Raw genomic sequence first — 16,994 nt, 5'->3', positions numbered from 1 at the left:
TCGCCATTCAATTAGCACAGGAGCCCCCCTATTCCCCCCCCTAGGGCTGCATGCTCTTTCTCCATCATTCTTAATCTTTCTCTGCACCAATGCTTCTATTTCCAAGGATCCCCCTGCTAAAATACTGATGTCGGCAGATGCTATGACAGTCATTATGGTCTCATTGGAGACAGTGATGAATCTGTATATAGAGGTGGGGGGAGCGGTTTGAACAACAGGCTCTCTGGTGCAGCCAGAACAATCTGGAGCTGAACACTCTTAAAAATTGTAGAGATGATAGTAGATTTTAGAAGAAGCTCTCCTGTTCTGCCTGATGTCATGGTTCCAAACCCTAACCCTAACCCTTCAAAGAACTTTCAGGCATTGTTTATCCTAAAAAGTCTTTAATTGCGAAACCAAAGCGTGGGCACAGCATGGTGGATGCCACGATCTGAATTCCCCTCCTTTCAGCAACTAATATCTGGTACAATTCCCTCCTCCAATTAGCAGTCATAAATCACGTTATCCAATCAGTTTGAAGGGGAAAGCTTCCCTTCCATTCTGTAAGGTGCCATTTTTTATCTTGTTAAAAACAACAGGGGGGGACATTCTCCCTCCTCATCTAATTCTAAGAGCAAAGCAATTTAAAGGAAAAAGGCTGCCTCTTTATATTGTCAAAGCAAAAACCAATCCAATGCTTCCAACGTTGATGCCACCTCTTGCAATATTAGGCAATGCAGTATCAACATTAAAGACCTTCAGGTTTCTGGGTTCTATAATCTCCCAGGACTTGAAATGGACCTACCTAACATTAGAAGCATCCTTTAAAAAAGGCACGACAAAGAATGTTCTTCCTGTGTCAACTCAGAAAACTCAGATTGCCCAAGGAGCTGCTGATACAGATCTACAGAGGAATTATTGAGTCTGTCATTTGTACCTCAATAACTTGAGGTACAATCAAACAGGACAGGTGCAGACTGTAGGAAGCCGCCCCCCCTCCCCAGATTAAAATATTCTTTATTCTTAATATTAAAAAGAGGCAGAATATTATATTTCCCCAACAGAGAAATGGAGAAAAATTTTAAAAGCAGAAAGCAGCCCCAATCTTTCTCAATAGCCTCAAACAGAAGCCTCAAGTCTTTAGAGATGGATATTTCGCAGTGCCGCCTAACAGAGTGAGTGCCTGTTACGCGTCCCAGCTTCTGCCAACCTAGCAGTTCGAAAGCACGTAAAAATGCAAGTAGAAAAATAGGGACCACTATGGTGGGAAGGTAACAGTGTTCTGTGCACCTTTGGCATCTAGTCATGCCGGCCACATGACCACAGAGACGTCCTCGGACAAGCGCTGGCTCTTCGGCTTTGAAACGGAGATGAGCACCGGCCCCTAGAGTCGGAAACGACTAGCACGCATGTGCGGGGGAACCTTTACCTTTACCTTTTTATTTTGCACCTATTAAGAAAGACTGAGCCAGTCTATTCATGAACAAAACGCCTTCAGCCCCTCCAGCTGACGGGATTAAAAATTTACATTTCCCCCACCCAAAATCTAAGGCCAGGATATGACCTTTAGGACATAACAGAATTAGCCCAACACCCTCTTCAGATTTGCAAAAGCCCACCTCATTGTGCAATCCGGAAACATTTCCCCTTCAAAGACTCAGAGCCCCATAAAAGATCCTTCCATTCACTCATTCACTCAGCCATTTGGTCAGCTGTCCCATAACTGCATGCTGCTGCTGGTTCTGCTCATCAATAAACAAGAACATTTTTCTCTAAGTAGTCAGCCTTCATTTTATTCCCGGCTCGGAACTGGACCTGATTTTTTTTCTTCTTCTTCTTCCAACAAGACTTCAATGGATAGTTAGGATTACAAAAAAAAAAAAAAAGAATTGCAACGAGCCTGCCTTCCATCGAGGACCTGGACACTGCACGAACCAATGTACACTATTCTTGGCACAGTTGTTAAGTGAATCACTGCAGGTGTAATGTGTACACATTACAACATCAGCAAGAATAACTTCTGCGCAATACTGGAAAAAAATGAAGGAATACCACCAGAGGAAGAAATAATTAAAAAAATATTGGAACGCGCAGAGATGGACAGATTTAACTATGAGATTGAAAGATAAAGGAGAAACTCAATACTACCAAACCTGGGAGTCATTCTACAAATGGCTAGAGGAAAGAACCAAAGATTAGGACTTGACTATGTATTAGCGCTTTTGAACCCAGACTGCACGCTGGTTGAAAAACGAACATATGTATGTAAGGAAAAAAAGAACTAATAAAAAGCTTTATTAAAAAAAAGTGAATCACTGCAAGTGTTAGTAGCAGAGCTGTTAAATGAATCTGGCTTCCCCATTCACTTGACTTTTTAGAAGGTTGCCAAAGGGAATTCCATGACTCCGGGACATTGGAACCGTCTGTTGTGATTCAGGGTCAGCCTGTGGGTTCGGCAGTTGGGTCGGACGACTCAGAGGAGGAAGGGGGTGTTGAAGACCTTGCTGAGGGGGTTGAAGATCTTGCTGATGAGAGCCCTCAGCCAGGCCCCTCCCACTTGGTCACCACGGAGACCCAGCTGTGTGAGCCTGACAGCGTGGATGAAGATGACCCACAGCTGGCCCTGTTCAAGGACGCCCGACGCAGGAGGCAGTCAATTAGGAGTAAACAGCGGAAGGCAATGGGGCTCCTCGGAAGGAGGCAGAGAGAAGCCACGCCCTGAACTCTATATAAGGGGAATGTGTGGGAGGGCTGGTTTGCTGAAGGCAACCGCTTGGATAGTTCCTGTTTCTTAAAGCTCCTGTTTCTTGGTTTGTCTTGTTCCGTTTGTTTTTGTAGTAATAAATTTGGCAGGCGTAATTCCAGCCTCTTGCCTTCTTGTAAAAGGGGTTGTCCCTGCCTTTTCTGCAGGGCCGGTAGCAGGCTGGTACAGAACACCGTCATAGATATGAGTCAGTTGCCAAGCATCTGAATTCTGATCACATGACCATGGGAATGCTGCAATGGTTTTGAGTGAAAAATGGTCATAGGTCATTTTTTTCCGGGTGCCATTGTCATTTCAAATGGTCACTAAACGAACCGTTGTAAGTCGAGGATTACCAGTACTTCTTAGCCTATTTGAATTTATCCATTTGCTACGGAACCAAATTCCTAAAATCCCTCATCTTATTATTAGCTCTAGGCTGGCATTAGGCCAGAGATCTTCCCAGACAGTTATTTACGAACAGTTTCTTGTACATCTCAAGAAATAGCATAAATCTACAGAACAAAAGCGGGGGGGGGGGAAATAAAGGCAAGTTGGAACAAATATTTTAATATTTTCTTTCATCTTAAGACAGATGGCACTCCAGTTGTAGTTGTGGCCGAGTGGTTAAGGCGATGGACTAGAAATCCATTGGGGTTTCCCCGCGCAGGTTCGAATCCTGCCAACTACGAAGTCAGGTGTTTTTTTTTCCCCCTTCCCTTCCCTTTTATTGTGGTAAAGAGCCCAACTTTATCAATTTAGGATAAATCTTTTTAAAATGCTTTCATATTTACATTTCAGAGTTCCCTACCTACTAGCAATCTTCTGCGTTTACTAGTCACCTTTTTGTTCAAGATGGAGGTTTCCCAAAATTGCCCTAACATTTAATGCATGAATAATATATACTTAACGTGTTTCGACAAGCATTTAATTACTAACAGGCCTATACAGTGAAAGCAACCTGTTTAGCAAAGTTTAGCTAAACCTGTTTAGGAAAATTTAAGAAAATCTCATCGCCTCTGCTAGCCCCTACTATTGGTGTCATTGTTATGATTGTCCCCAAAGTGCTTTTTCAAAAGGCAGCTGGATTTTTTTTTTCCTAGAAGACATTTTGCTTCTCCAGTTCAGTTCATTATTAAGATTGTCATTACTCTGTCACTTTGCACGTACACTGAGCGCTTCTGCACTGGAGACAAATTCTTGTGTGTCTAATCACACTTGGCCAAATAAAGCTATTCTGTTCCATTCCATTCCAAAGTTAAAAGACCAGCCATTTTTATGGACACCCTACAACTTGTGAGTTTGAAGATGGGTGGACTTCAGCTCCCAGCCAGCATCTCAAACATTGGTTCAAGTGCACAATTCACCTTTGAAAAAAAAATGCTTTGGGGATTCTTTGATGTTTTTCTCTTTTAGTTGGTGATAAAAAATATTGACTATTTGCAGCAGTAGCAGTCCAAGTTTCCAATACAGGTGGTCCTTGACTTATGACCACAATGGAACCCAAAATTTCTCTTGCTAAGTCCCATTTTGCGACCTTTCTTGCCACAATTGTTAAGTGAATCACTGGAGCTGATAAGTAACATGGTTGTTAAGTGAATCTGGCTTCCCAATTGACTTTGCTTGGCAGAAGGTCGCAAAAGGGGATCACATGATCCTGGGATACAGCAATGGTTATAAATATGAACCACTTGCCAATTGACCAAATGTTGATCACATGATCATGGGGAATGTGGCAAAGGTCGTAACTGTGAAAAATGCTCATTAGTCACATTTTTCAGGGCTGTTGTAACTTTGAATGATCACTAAACAAACTGTTGTAAGTTGAGGACTATCTGTATTTCAATCTTGGCAACTTTTCTTAAAATTGCCAAGGTTGTGCTGTGTTAATTGAATTATTTCAAAGTATTAGCATATTGCTTTTCATTAAAAACCTGGTAATTTATCTCAATGGAACCTCAAGTTCAACCACCCACAAGAAGGTCTTAAGTTTTACATGCACAAATTTTAAGGCAATCATAATCTTGTTGCACACATTAAACAAATTAAAGAAATTAATTAAATTAAAGAAGTGCCTCCTTAAGTAACACCAGCTGCCTGCAATTAGTGCAGGCTCGCATCCCACCAGGCTCAAGGTTGACTCCGTCTTCCATCCTTCCGAGGTAGGTAAAATGAGGACCCAGATTGTTGGGGGCAATAAGCTGACTTTGTAATAATGCCGCTTGGGTGTGTGTGTGAAAGCCCTAATAAGCAGGCATATACATAGAATGAAGGCTACTGCTAAGCTTGTAAGCCGCCCTGAGTCTTCGGAGAAGGGCGGGATATAAATGGGAATAATAAAAAAAAATTTAAACTACTATAAGTAGCACTTCTATTTTTCCTAGTAATGTATTAGAGAACCCAGTATTTATGCTTATTATGCAGAGTGCAGTAAGTTTTCCAGAAATCCGAAGAAATCAGAATACCGGTATGCGTACCTTATTATGTAACAAAGACAATATTTAGACAGAAAACCACAAAAAAAAGTAAAAACATCGGAGGGGTTAACGATCAGAGTAATTTAGTCAAAAACCTTTGAAATACTGACGAGGTGGCCGAGTGGTTAAGGCGATGGACTGCTAATCCATTGTGCTCTGCACGCGTGGGTTCGAATCCCACCTTCGTCGGCTATTATTTTTTTTTAAAAAAAATTCAAAATATTTTTCATATTGATAAAATAGCACCAGTCTGAGGGTGCATTACGATCAGAGATTAAACGTCCTGCGTGGATTAAAGGCATCGGTCATTAAGGGGTATTGTTTCGCTACTCTCAACACTGCAGGTCTGTATTTGCAAATACCTTCCCAGTACCGCAGGTGCAAATCATTTTGTAAGGCTAATTAAAACATTTCCCTCCGCTGATCAAGGCAGCGAACCTTGAAACCCCCCCAGAGAAACGGATAAACCAGGGGTAGGCAACCTTGGCTCTTTTATGACTCATGGACTTCAACTCCCAGAATTGCTGAGTCAGCTATGCTGACTCAGGAATTCTGGGAGTTGAAGTCCATGAGTCATAAAAGAGCCAAGGTTGCCTACCCCTGGGATAAACGCTTGCACTGGGCAATGTGTAAGAATGGGGAGATTGGTCGCGCTGCAAATCGAAGGCTTGCGTGTTAACACACACACACACAGAGAGAAAAACGTTTTATTTACACCTGGCTTTAAAGTATTTTGCGTAAAAATATTAAACGGAAATGGAAACCAGCCGAGACTCGTAAGCCATCCCGACAGGAGAAAAGGCTGCAGGATCCGTTGCAAATAATCGCCCTGAAAACGGGGAGTTTTGAGCAGGGGTCTTCAAACTTGGCCCTTTTATGACTTGTGGACTTCAACTCCCAGAATTCCTCAGCCAGCAAAGCAAAGCTCGCTGGGGATTTCTGGGAGTTGAAGTCCACAAGTCATAAAAGGGCCAAGTTTGAAGACCCCTGGTTTTGAGCGTTAAAATTGGGATATTCAGAGTTGTCTCGCGCTTTTTCAGGAGGCAAGTGGCCTTTTTTCTTTGAAGACGTTTCGCTTCTCCTCCGAGCAGCTTCTTCAGCTCTGACTAGATGGCGAGGGACGGGAGCCATTCTCCAACCATCCAGTCAGTTGAAAAAAAAGCTTCTTGGAGGAGAAGCGAAACGTCTTCAAAAAGATAAAACAAGTTCAGTTGCGCTCCTGAAAAAAGCACCTTTTGGGACAACCGGGACATGGATGACTGAGAATTAGTGCAGGTTCGAGTCCCACCAGGCTCAAGGTTGACTCAGCCTTCCATCCTTCCGAGGTAGGTAAAATGAGGACCCAGATTGTTGGGGGCAATAAGCTGACTTTATAAAAAATGCCACTGGGGTGTGTGAAAGCAATAATAATAATAATAATAATAATAATAATAATAATAATAATAATAATTTATTTATATAATAAGCAGGTATATACATAGAATGAAGGCTATTGCTAAGCACACTGATTTGTGCTTTAAATTGTAAGCCGCCCTGAGTCTTCGGAGAAGGGCGGGATGTAAATGGGATTAAAATAAAAAAAAATAAAAAAATCCCCATAGACGATCTTCAGAGTTAGAGACTCTTTTCAACATTTAGAAGCCACAAAGGAGCGCAACTTTTTCAGGAAGCAGTGAATGGCTCTTAAAAGAGCCGTTAGCCACAATGACTTTCCAGTCTCCCCGCAGCGAGGCCCGCGCCTGGCTTTTACGCCCTCTCCCCGCGGATGCGGCGGGCCAGCTGGATGTCCTTGGGCATGATGGTGATGCGCTTGGCGTGGATGGCGCACAGGTTGGTGTCCTCGAAGAGCCCCACCAGGTAAGCCTCGCTCGCCTCCTGCAGCGCCATCACGGCCGAGCTCTGGAAGCGCAGGTCGGTCTTGAAGAACTGCGCGATCTCCCACACCAGCCGCTGGAAGGGCAGCTTGCAGATCAGCAGCTCCGTCGACTTCTGGTAGCGGCGGATCTCGCGCAAAGCCACGGTGCCCGGCCGGTAGCGGTGAGGCTTCTTCACGCCGCCCGTGGCCGGCGCGCTCTTCCGCGCAGCCTTGGTAGCCAGCTGCTTGCGGGGCGCCTTCCCGCTGGTCGACTTGCGAGCCGTCTGCTTGGTGCGAGCGATGCTATCGCCAACACCGAATCCTCCCAAGAAATGAAGCCTGGGCACTGCGCGCCGGCCCTTTTATAGCCCGCGCCTTTAGCCTGATTGGCTGAATTCGAATATCTAGTCTTGACGCTGATTGGATTATTCATTAAAACATTATCTTTATCTCGCTCCGCCTCCTCACGGTTCCTCAGTTGCCAAGGCTTTGTTTCCACGCCCAGGATGATTCGACTCTGAATTACATCCGTTACAAAATGTCTACTTTTCATTGTAATTATACCCTAAGGAAAGACGCTTTTTATATGTGTATGTATCATGTGGAGGAAAGTAAAGGCGTCTTCCCACCGGTAGACTTGCGAGCCGTCTGCTTGGTTTGAGCCGCCTTCTTCCGACCCCCAACGCTTCCTCGCTCCTCCTCGCCGAAAACGCGAGCGAAAGAAAGCGCGCTCTCGTGGCCGTTCTTTTATAGCCATCTCGCTCCCCTTTGATTGGCTGGGAAAGAAAGAATTAGAACTGTCACCGCGTTCGAATGTTCGGAATTCGTTGGGGATTGGTCAGAATTAGGAAACCAGGAAAAGCCTAGAATCCCACCACCTGTGTTTTGGCGTCTCTCTCTTTTTTTTCCCTTCCTTCTTACGTGGATTCCATTCACGGAAGCTGGTGCACGTGCTTGTTTTAATTTCTCTTTTATTTTTGTAAAATCCAGTGTTTCTGAACCTTAGCCATTTTAAAATGTGTGGACTTCAGCTCCCAGAGTCCCCCCCAACCAGCTGGGATTTGAAGTAAACTCAGCTTATGCCGTATGTTGTATATAGAATGTTTAAATGTGTGTTGCCTACGTGTACACTTTGGCAGCAAGCAACTAAATTCCATTTTTAATGTGGGCCAATGTGCCCACAGTAAATGGGCAGGGTAAATGACAAAAAAGGTTATCTCTTAAAATTGTCTTGGTTGAGAAAAGCTGCTTTAGAGATAGAATAGGGAAGCAAGAGTTAACAAGCAGAGACAGTACATTTATGGAATTTTATATTCCCCCAAAGATGATGAATTTTATGTAATGATCCAGGATAAAAGGTGAATGCCTCAATTTTTAGTGCTGTTTTTTTCCCTTTGTTATGATGACCTAAATAAATTTAATTTACATAAGAAAAATGGAATCCCTAAGTTTGTAAGCCACCCTGAGTCTTGGGAGAAGGGCGGGATATAAATGGAATTAAATCAGGGGTCTTCAAACTTGGCCCTTTTATGACTTGTGGACTTCAACTCCCAGAATTCCTCATCCAGGCACACTGGCTGAGGAATTCTGGGAGTTGAAGTCCACAAGTCATAAAAGGGCTAAGTTTGAAGACCCCTGAATTAAATAAATAAAATAAATGAATAAAAAAAATCATTCAATTCCTATGGATAAAGTTATTAAGAAAAATCCCTTATTAGCAGCTCTTTATTGGTAGAAGTGACTGTACTGAGGAATAGGGGTTGCCTGCGCCCTTTATATACCTGAGCAGGTACACATCCAACCAATCAGGGTGAACCTCTCTTTCCCGCCGAAAACTGATCCCGGCCACAACAGTTCAGCGCCACCTGGTGGTATCTGTTATGCCAGCGCTCACGGTGTTCCCTCTTAAGCCCAATACATAACAAAAAGACTGGACAGCCATTTGTCTGAAATAGTATGGGGTTTCCTGCCTGAGCAGCGGGTTGGACTAGAAGACCTCCAAGGTGCCTTCCAACTCTGTTATTCTATTCTAGTCTATTTTAATAAATGCACGCTAAGGTAGGACTATTTGCATTTCTGACAATCTTTTCTGCTACTGTAGTTAAAACGAGGAAGTTTCAACACGGGCCGGTTAGCTCAGTTGGTTAGAGCATGGTGCTAATAACGCCAAGGTCGCGGGTTCGATCCCCGTACGGGCCACTCCTTTTTAATATTTTTTTTTTTTAAAAATATCAAATTTTTGGTAAGACATTCTCATTGCTCTTTAAAAGATAACACAGTTAAATCTAGTACAGATTGTAAAAGTCCATTCTCATGTTTTAAATACAAATATTCACGGCAATCTATACAAATAGATGGGTTGGGTTTTTTTGTTTTTTTTTTCCAAGCAAGGTGAGGATTGACATATTTTGAAAAAAAAATCCGGGGTGGTTGGTGGTAAAATTAGAAGTTTTGCAATACCACCTGTTTCTAGAAGAAGGCAAATTCCCAATTCAGTCTCTACAGGGAAAAACAAAGTATATTTCCATTATTCTCCGTCATTTTAGAAGGGAAGCAATAGAGATCCTTTCTTTCTTTCTTTCTTTCTTTCTTTCTTTCTTTCTTTCTTTCTTTCTTTCTTTCTTTCTTTCTTTCTTTCTTTCTTTCTTTCAGGAAGCCTCCGGAAATACCAGGTTTTCTTTACAGAGGAAAACTGTCTGCAACTGTCATCCTCCGGAATTGCCTAATAGCTTTGATATTTCTAAATCGACAGTAAAAAAAAGCCAGAACCCGAAGATGAATGTCTACGGTATTGTCCCATTATGGGGCCGAGTTTACAAAGCTCTCCAAAGAAATAAAAAACAACCTGCTCCAGGTGAGGTTCGAACTCACGACCTCGGCATTGCTTAGTACTGCTGTATAAGTACCGCGCGCTAACCGGTTGCGCCACTGGAGCGAAGCGAGAAATGATAGTGGCAGAGCTCTCCCTCCCCTCCCCCACCCCGCTTCCAGCTGCCAATAAAATTTGATGTACTATAATTTGCTCTTTCTGGGCAAGGTGTTTCGGTTATGCCTTGCTTAATTTCCTTCTGTTTACTCTTCAGAATAATCACTCGACCCCACTGACTTAAAAAATCAAGGTTTGGTCCCCTTTTTATTGCTCAGTGCATCTCTCAAATTTTATTACAAAGACATTGTTGGAAGGAAAATCTGGTTCGCATTTCAGCAGCGAAGGGAAAAGACGCTGGTGGTGCTACAGGTAATCCTCAACTTCCTATTATTATTATTATTATTATTATTATTATTATTATTATTATTATTATTATTATTATTATTATTATTAAAGTTGGACCTTGGAGGTCATCTAGTCCAACCCCTGCTCAGGCAGGAAACCCTATACCATTTCAGACAAATGGCTGTCCAGTCTCTTCTTAAAAACTTCCAGTGTTGGTGTCAGAATCCATTTATATCATATTCATAAATGTATGTTTCAAACATTATTCCTGGCAGAATGCAGCCGCGCGGGTAGTGATGGGAGCATCCCGATACTCCCATATTACACCCCTCCTGCGTGAGCTGCATTGGCTACCAGTTGTCTTCCGGGCGAGATTTAAGGTGCTGGTACTTACCTTTAAAGCCCTACATGGCTTAGGCCCGGGATATTTGCAGGACCGTCTGCTACCGGGGACGACTTCCCATCGCCCAGTGCGCTCACACAGAGAGGGCCTCCTCAGGGTGCCGTCGGCCAGACAATGTCGGCTGGCGACCCCCAGGGGGAGAGCCTTCTCTGTGGGAGCACCAGCCCTTTGGAACCAGCTTCCCCTTGAGCTTCAGATGGCCCCGGACCTCCGGTCCTTTCGCCGCGACCTCAAAACTTTTCTCTTCCATCAGGCTGACCTGGATTGATGATGGGTTTTTAAATATGTTTTAATTTTTAATTGTAGTTAATTTATTTTGGGGCTGTTATTTAATTCGTTTTTTAATTTTTGTATTGTTGTTTTTATTGTTGTAAGCCGCCCTGAGTCCCTTGGGAGATAGGGCGGCATATAAGTCCCAAAAATAAATAAATAAATAAATAAATAAATTATTCCATGGATTCTGCCATCTCCCGAAGAGGAGGGGATGGATGTGTATTGAACCGGTATTAGGCATTTCAAAGGAAAAGAGAAGCCTTTTGAACTGGGGAAACAAAAGGGGGGGCTAGCATCTGGCTTGTGTCACGGAAGAGAGCAATAAATATAAAAGGTCCTAAGTTCCTTTTTCCCACGAGAGGGATGATACGAGATAAAGGATGGGGGACTGACCAAATGGGGTTAAGGGGGGGTTAAACTGGGAACTCTTTATAAGGGTTTAGTTCGTGGGACAATATTAAGTCCTGTCTTGTATTCCTACAACCAAGCATGTCATAGTAAAGATTCTTTTTGGACTAGATTTGGCTCCAAGAGTTTTGTCTTCCTAAGACGTGGTTTGGGGTGGGTCCTGACAGTTGGAGCATACACTGCTTCTGGAGGCAGATTGTTCCACTGGTTAATTGTTCTTTCTGTCAGGAAGTTTCTCCTCAGTTCTAGGTTGCTTCTCTCCTTGATTAGTTTCCATCCGTTGCTTCTTGTCCTGCCTTCGGATGCTTTGGAGAATAGCTTGGCTCCCTCTTCTTTGTGGGAACCCCTGAGATATTGGAACACTGCTATCATGTCATTCCTCACCCTTCTCTTCGTTAAACTACAGATACCCAATTATATTCCACCGCATTCCATTTAGTGACCATTCAAAGTTACGACGTCAGAATCAGACTGAAATTGCTACAAGAAGGAAAAGAAAATGGAGGATTTGGGCTCACAGACTGGGTTCTATACTAGCAAGCAGCTGTATTAACATGGTTAAAAGAGTGGATAACCCTTAGACACAAAAGACTAATATATCTAGAGGGACATGACCTATAACTTGGATGGCATGCTTTTCTATGGTATGGGAGGAACAAAATCCGTATTTTTTGAAAATCACTATACAAGAAATGCCTTGCTTCTGACATGGGAAAAGATAAAAATGAAAATTTACATGAAAATGCCAGGATGGATCTCGACAATGGAAGCGTTTGTGCACCCAAATTTAATCAACTATCACAAGTGACATACAGAGACATTTTGAATACTGATGGGAAATTACAAACTAAGCAAGAACTGGAAGAACAGTGCATTGAGCTATCATGGTGGCCACACTTGCAAATGCAAATGGGATACAAAAAAGTTGCTAAAATATATGGTGTTTATAAAGATCAAACAGTGTTTGACCAGGTACTATTGTCTTCAGATGAAAAACTGATTAAAAAACTCTATAAAGTTTTGTTAAACCTGAAGATGGAAGATGAACAAGTTAAAGAAACAATGATAACTTGGGCAAAAAACTTTGGGCACAATGTAGAATTAGAAAAATGGCAAAATTTCTGGGAAACAAACTGTAAAATAACAAGGGCAGTTACTTAGAAAGAAAATCTATATAAAATGTCTTATACAGTAGATGGCATTTACCACCTGCAAGATTAGCAAAAATGTTTAAAAACGTATCTAGTAACTGTTGGAAATGTAGGCAAAAGCCAGGCACGTACTATCACCTTTGGTGGACATGCCCTAAAGCAAAAAAAAATAAATGGTCAAAAATTGGTTACAGAAAATGTTAAGAAAACATGTAGATTTTAAGCTATTTCTTCTAGGTATAATTACAGAGAGAACTATGACAAAATGTATATATTTAATATTACATGTATTAACAGCAGCGAGAATTATATTTACACAATATTGGAAAAATGAAGAAACACCCTCAGAAGAAGATACAATTAGGAAAATTTTGGATTGTGCGGGAATGGAAATGAAAGGGAAAGAAGATACAGAATATTTTCAAACATGGAACAATTTTTATAAATGGCTAGAAAAACGGAATAGAGAGTAGAAATGGAAGTTGTATTACTATTAATGTTAAATATGTGAACCCAGACAACGCGTTATTAAAAACTTAATAAAATATCTATTTTAAAAAAAAGTTACATCACTGAAAACAGTGACTTTTGAGCATTTTTCACCCTTACGACCATTGCAAGCATCCATACAGTCATGTTGATCAAAATTCAGATGCTTGGCAGCTGACTCATATTTATGACGGTTGCCGTATCCCAGGGTCATGTGGTAACCTTCTGCCAAGCAAAGTTAATGGGGGAACCGGACTCATTTAACAACCATTGTGACTAACCGAACAATTGCAACGATTCACTTAACAACTAAAATGGGGCAAAACACACTTAACAAATGCCTCGCTTAGCAACATAAATTTTTGTGGAAAATTTAATCTTACAAATTGTTGTATTGAAATTGATAACAGTGGGAAAGTGATTCAGGAGATCACAGACAAAATGATTAAAGTAGCTCATGTTCCTGTTCAAACATGGAATGGTTTCAACTTTCAGGAATTATTTGGCTCCTGGTTTCCCAAATTACCTGGTTTGCAAGCTATTGTAGCTTTAATTAGTATGATTGCTTTAGGATGTATTATTTTGCCTTGTGTTTTACCTATTTTTGTTAGAACTATATCCAATAGCATTTCATTTATAGCAGAACAACGTGCCATCAAGCATGTAAATGCCTTGTGGGAAAGAAAATATCAGTTATTGCCTCAAGAAGACCTTGAGTCAAATACTACGGACCGCACCATTGAAAAGGCCTCCTTCGTATTAGACACAGATGGCGAGGAGGGCCAAAAGAAAGCCTTATGCTTAGCAACGGAATGTACCACATCTCTGTCCTCCTGAGCCCCTTGGGTCAAAAAACAAAAAAGGAGGAGATGTAGGAAACCTGTGATATTTCCACCTTAGGCTCACATAAAATGGCGCAGGTCTGGCTCAGGGCAGAGACAAGTTTCCTTTCTGTTCATAAGTTGCAGTTTACCAGAAATCAGATGACCTTGCTACGTGTCCAGGTACAAGAAAGTAACACATACAAGAAAGTTACAGGAACAAAGACATTCCATACAGGGCTATAGCTGAAATGTAACCATTGTATAGCTGAAATGTAGATAACTGCTTGTTGCTTGTGCGTTGCTTGTATCTCAATAAAAGAGTGCTTGGGATTTCGGTCTTGGCCCTCATCCCGAGAACGCTTATTGGCAAGTTCATGAGGAGCCCGCCGGGTGCGAAAAACCCGCAAATTTTGGGCTCAATTGTGGTCGTACAGTGAGGACCAACTGTACTCAAAGAGGAGGAAGACTACACAACAGAAAACACTCTAGCAACAATATTAATAGTATTCTAAATCAGTTTCTTTAATTGGGTTTCTTGGTTTATTTTATTTTTCCCCCTAAGCATTTCTTATTAACCTGGAAAAAAAAGTTGATTAAATCAAGCAACGATCTAATCTTTTCCTTGAAACAAGAAGCGTTGTAATGATGTTTACACAGTGCAAATTAAGTTTTGCGTGCTTGCTTGTTTGTTTTTACAATTTACAACAAGCGTTTAATTAATTCTTAGGTTCGCTTCTGAAGTGACAGGATTTCTTTTCTATTATCGCTTGTCGGCTTTTTTCCTGAGGTTTTTTTTTCTCCTGAGGCTCCTGTCAGCTATTTGTAACTTTCTCTCAGTGAGCGGTAACTTTGTTAGAGCTTAGGTTAATTTAATAGGATTCCTCGTTCGACGTTTCTAACGCAGTTTATAAAAAATTATAACAGTAGATCTTTCCCACAGCACTGTGTCCCTTTTAAGGCTGGATGGGACTCAGGCATCAGTTATTTCAAAGATTGGTCCAGCTGTCATTGTCCTGAAACATAATATAAACACTGTCTCCTCAGGATACTTGAAAATAGAGATAGGTGCAGTCAAAAGAAGGGCTCGTCCGGGATTTGAACCCGGGACCTCTCGCACCCAAAGCGAGAATCATACCCCTAGACCAACGAGCCAATTGGCAGAGGCTCTCTCCTTGGAGACATAAGCTGAACAATGTTGAAGCCAATAAAATGCTAGTTTGGGCAGGCAGCCCATAGATTCAAGTGACAGGTTCTTAAGAGCTTGGTAAAAGCGATTTTTAACAATGATGCTTCTGACAGGATTAAATTAACGAAGTAAAATGGCTTCACTTCAGAGTCTCAACATGTTCACCTCCTTCTGCTTCCCTTCGTCGTTTGGTTCTCTTATCTGGAAATAATTAGAAAACGTCGAACATAGAAAACAGACAGTCATTATGGCGTACAACCCATAATGGAGCCCAAAAGTTCCGTTGTTAAGTGAGACATTTGTTAAGTGAGTTTGGGCCCATTTTACCACCTTTCCTGCCAGAGTTGTTAAGTGGATCCCTGCAGTTGTTAATTTAGTAACCTGGTTTTTAAGTGAATCTGGAATCCCCCTGGACTTAGCTTGTCAGAAGGTCGCAAAAGGGGATCACATGTCCCTGGAACACGGCAACAGTCAGAAACATGAACCAGCTGCCAACATTTAAATTTTGATCACATGATTGTGGGGATGCTGTAAAAGTCATAACTGTGAAAAATGGTCATAAGTCACTTTTCAGTGTAGTTCAATGGTCCCTAAAGTGGTCACTGTTGTATGTCACGGACTACCTGCAATGGGGATGGAAGGGACCTCAGAGGTCATCTAGTCCAACCCCCTGTTCAAGCAGGAGACATTATACCATTCCAGACAAGAGACTGTCTAGTATCCTCTTGAAAACCCCCGGTGATGGAGCAATCACAACTTTTATTTTTTTAAAAAAAATGTTTTATAGATTTTTTTTTAACATAATCACCTTAATATTTGGTAAACAGCATGTTGGGGTTTATATTTAAAAAGCAATCAATAACAAGTAGTTTGTATAATTCTATGGTCCACATAATAGCTTTGCTTGATTTTCTCTTCTTCCAATAATATTCTCTTTTGCCAACCTTGAATTAATACAATTTGTATTATTTGGATAAATAATTAAATATAGACATTTTTCTAATATTTCTGCAAATAATAACCACATCGATATAAAGCTTCTTCTCTAACTGATCATCTTCATTGCCTTGTCATAGATCCTGTTTACAAAAGGCTTATTTAAATTTATTTTCTGCACAATATTCAAAACATTCTTACTGGTTAAGATTTTCTCAGAATTAATTACACTTAAAATATTTAAGTCTTTTTCCTCACACAGGCCATCCCAACACTTTTAAATTTAAATTTTAAATTAATTGGAATCAATTACCGGTTGAGCTCCGGATGGCTCCCGACCTTCGCTCTTTCCGCCGTGATCTGAAAACCTATTTATTTGAACAGGCCGGCCTGGTTTAAGGGTTTGGGGTATTTTTAATTATTTATTGTTAGGGCTTAATTAATTTAATCTTATTTTTAACTTTTGTATGTAGTGCTTTTATTGCCCTGTACACCGCCCTGAGTCCTTCGGGAGAAGGGAGGTATAGAAATTCAATTAAATAAAATAAATAAAATATCTTTTAAAAAAGAGAGAAGAAAAAGAAATAAGAAAATAGTATACTACTTAACTTTTAGATACACTGGTTCCACTGATTGATTGTTCTGACTGTCAGGAAATTTCTCCTCAGTTCTAGGTTGCTTCTCTCCTTGATTACACATCTCCGTTGTGCTTCTTCAGGTGCTTTGGAGAACAGATCAAACTCCTCATCTCTGTGACAACTCCTCAAGTACTACAAGGCTGCTGTCAGATTACTCCTTGTCCTTCTCCTTGTTGGACTACTATCCCTACATAACGCATATTACATATATTGAAAAGGACATTTGGGTTCCCTTACCTTAGCCCGAAAATAAAATAATTCTATTGTTATTATACTTTTATTCTCCAAGGCAAGATGAGGTTTTAAGAAAAGCGTTTGACATTCTCGAAGGATCTAAAACAATAAAACATAGGCAGAGAGACAGAGACCCGTCTTAAATTGTGTTCACTTTCATGCACAAAGGGAAGGTTGGCTGTCT

General features: G+C 41.2%; 1 protein-coding gene across 1 annotated transcript; it reads right to left on the bottom strand.

Annotated features, from left to right (window-relative positions):
• Window positions 1-6,945: 6,945 nt before the first annotated feature.
• On the bottom strand, window positions 6,946-7,811 carry LOC308676402 (histone H3.2-like; the record flags this gene model as incomplete). The annotated part of the gene is made up of 2 exons (XM_081342215.1): window positions 6,946-7,357; window positions 7,684-7,811. The coding sequence occupies 2 exons, from the start codon at window positions 7,809-7,811 to the stop codon at window positions 6,946-6,948; spliced, it is 540 nt and encodes a 179-aa protein (XP_081198341.1).
• Window positions 7,812-16,994: the final 9,183 nt, after the last annotated feature.

This window comes from Vipera berus (assembly GCF_964194415.1).
Source record: "Vipera berus genome assembly, chromosome: W".
Classification (NCBI taxonomy): Eukaryota; Metazoa; Chordata; class Lepidosauria; order Squamata; family Viperidae; genus Vipera; species Vipera berus.
Note: the sequence above shows the minus strand (reverse complement) of the source record. Positions and strands in the feature narration are given on the sequence as shown.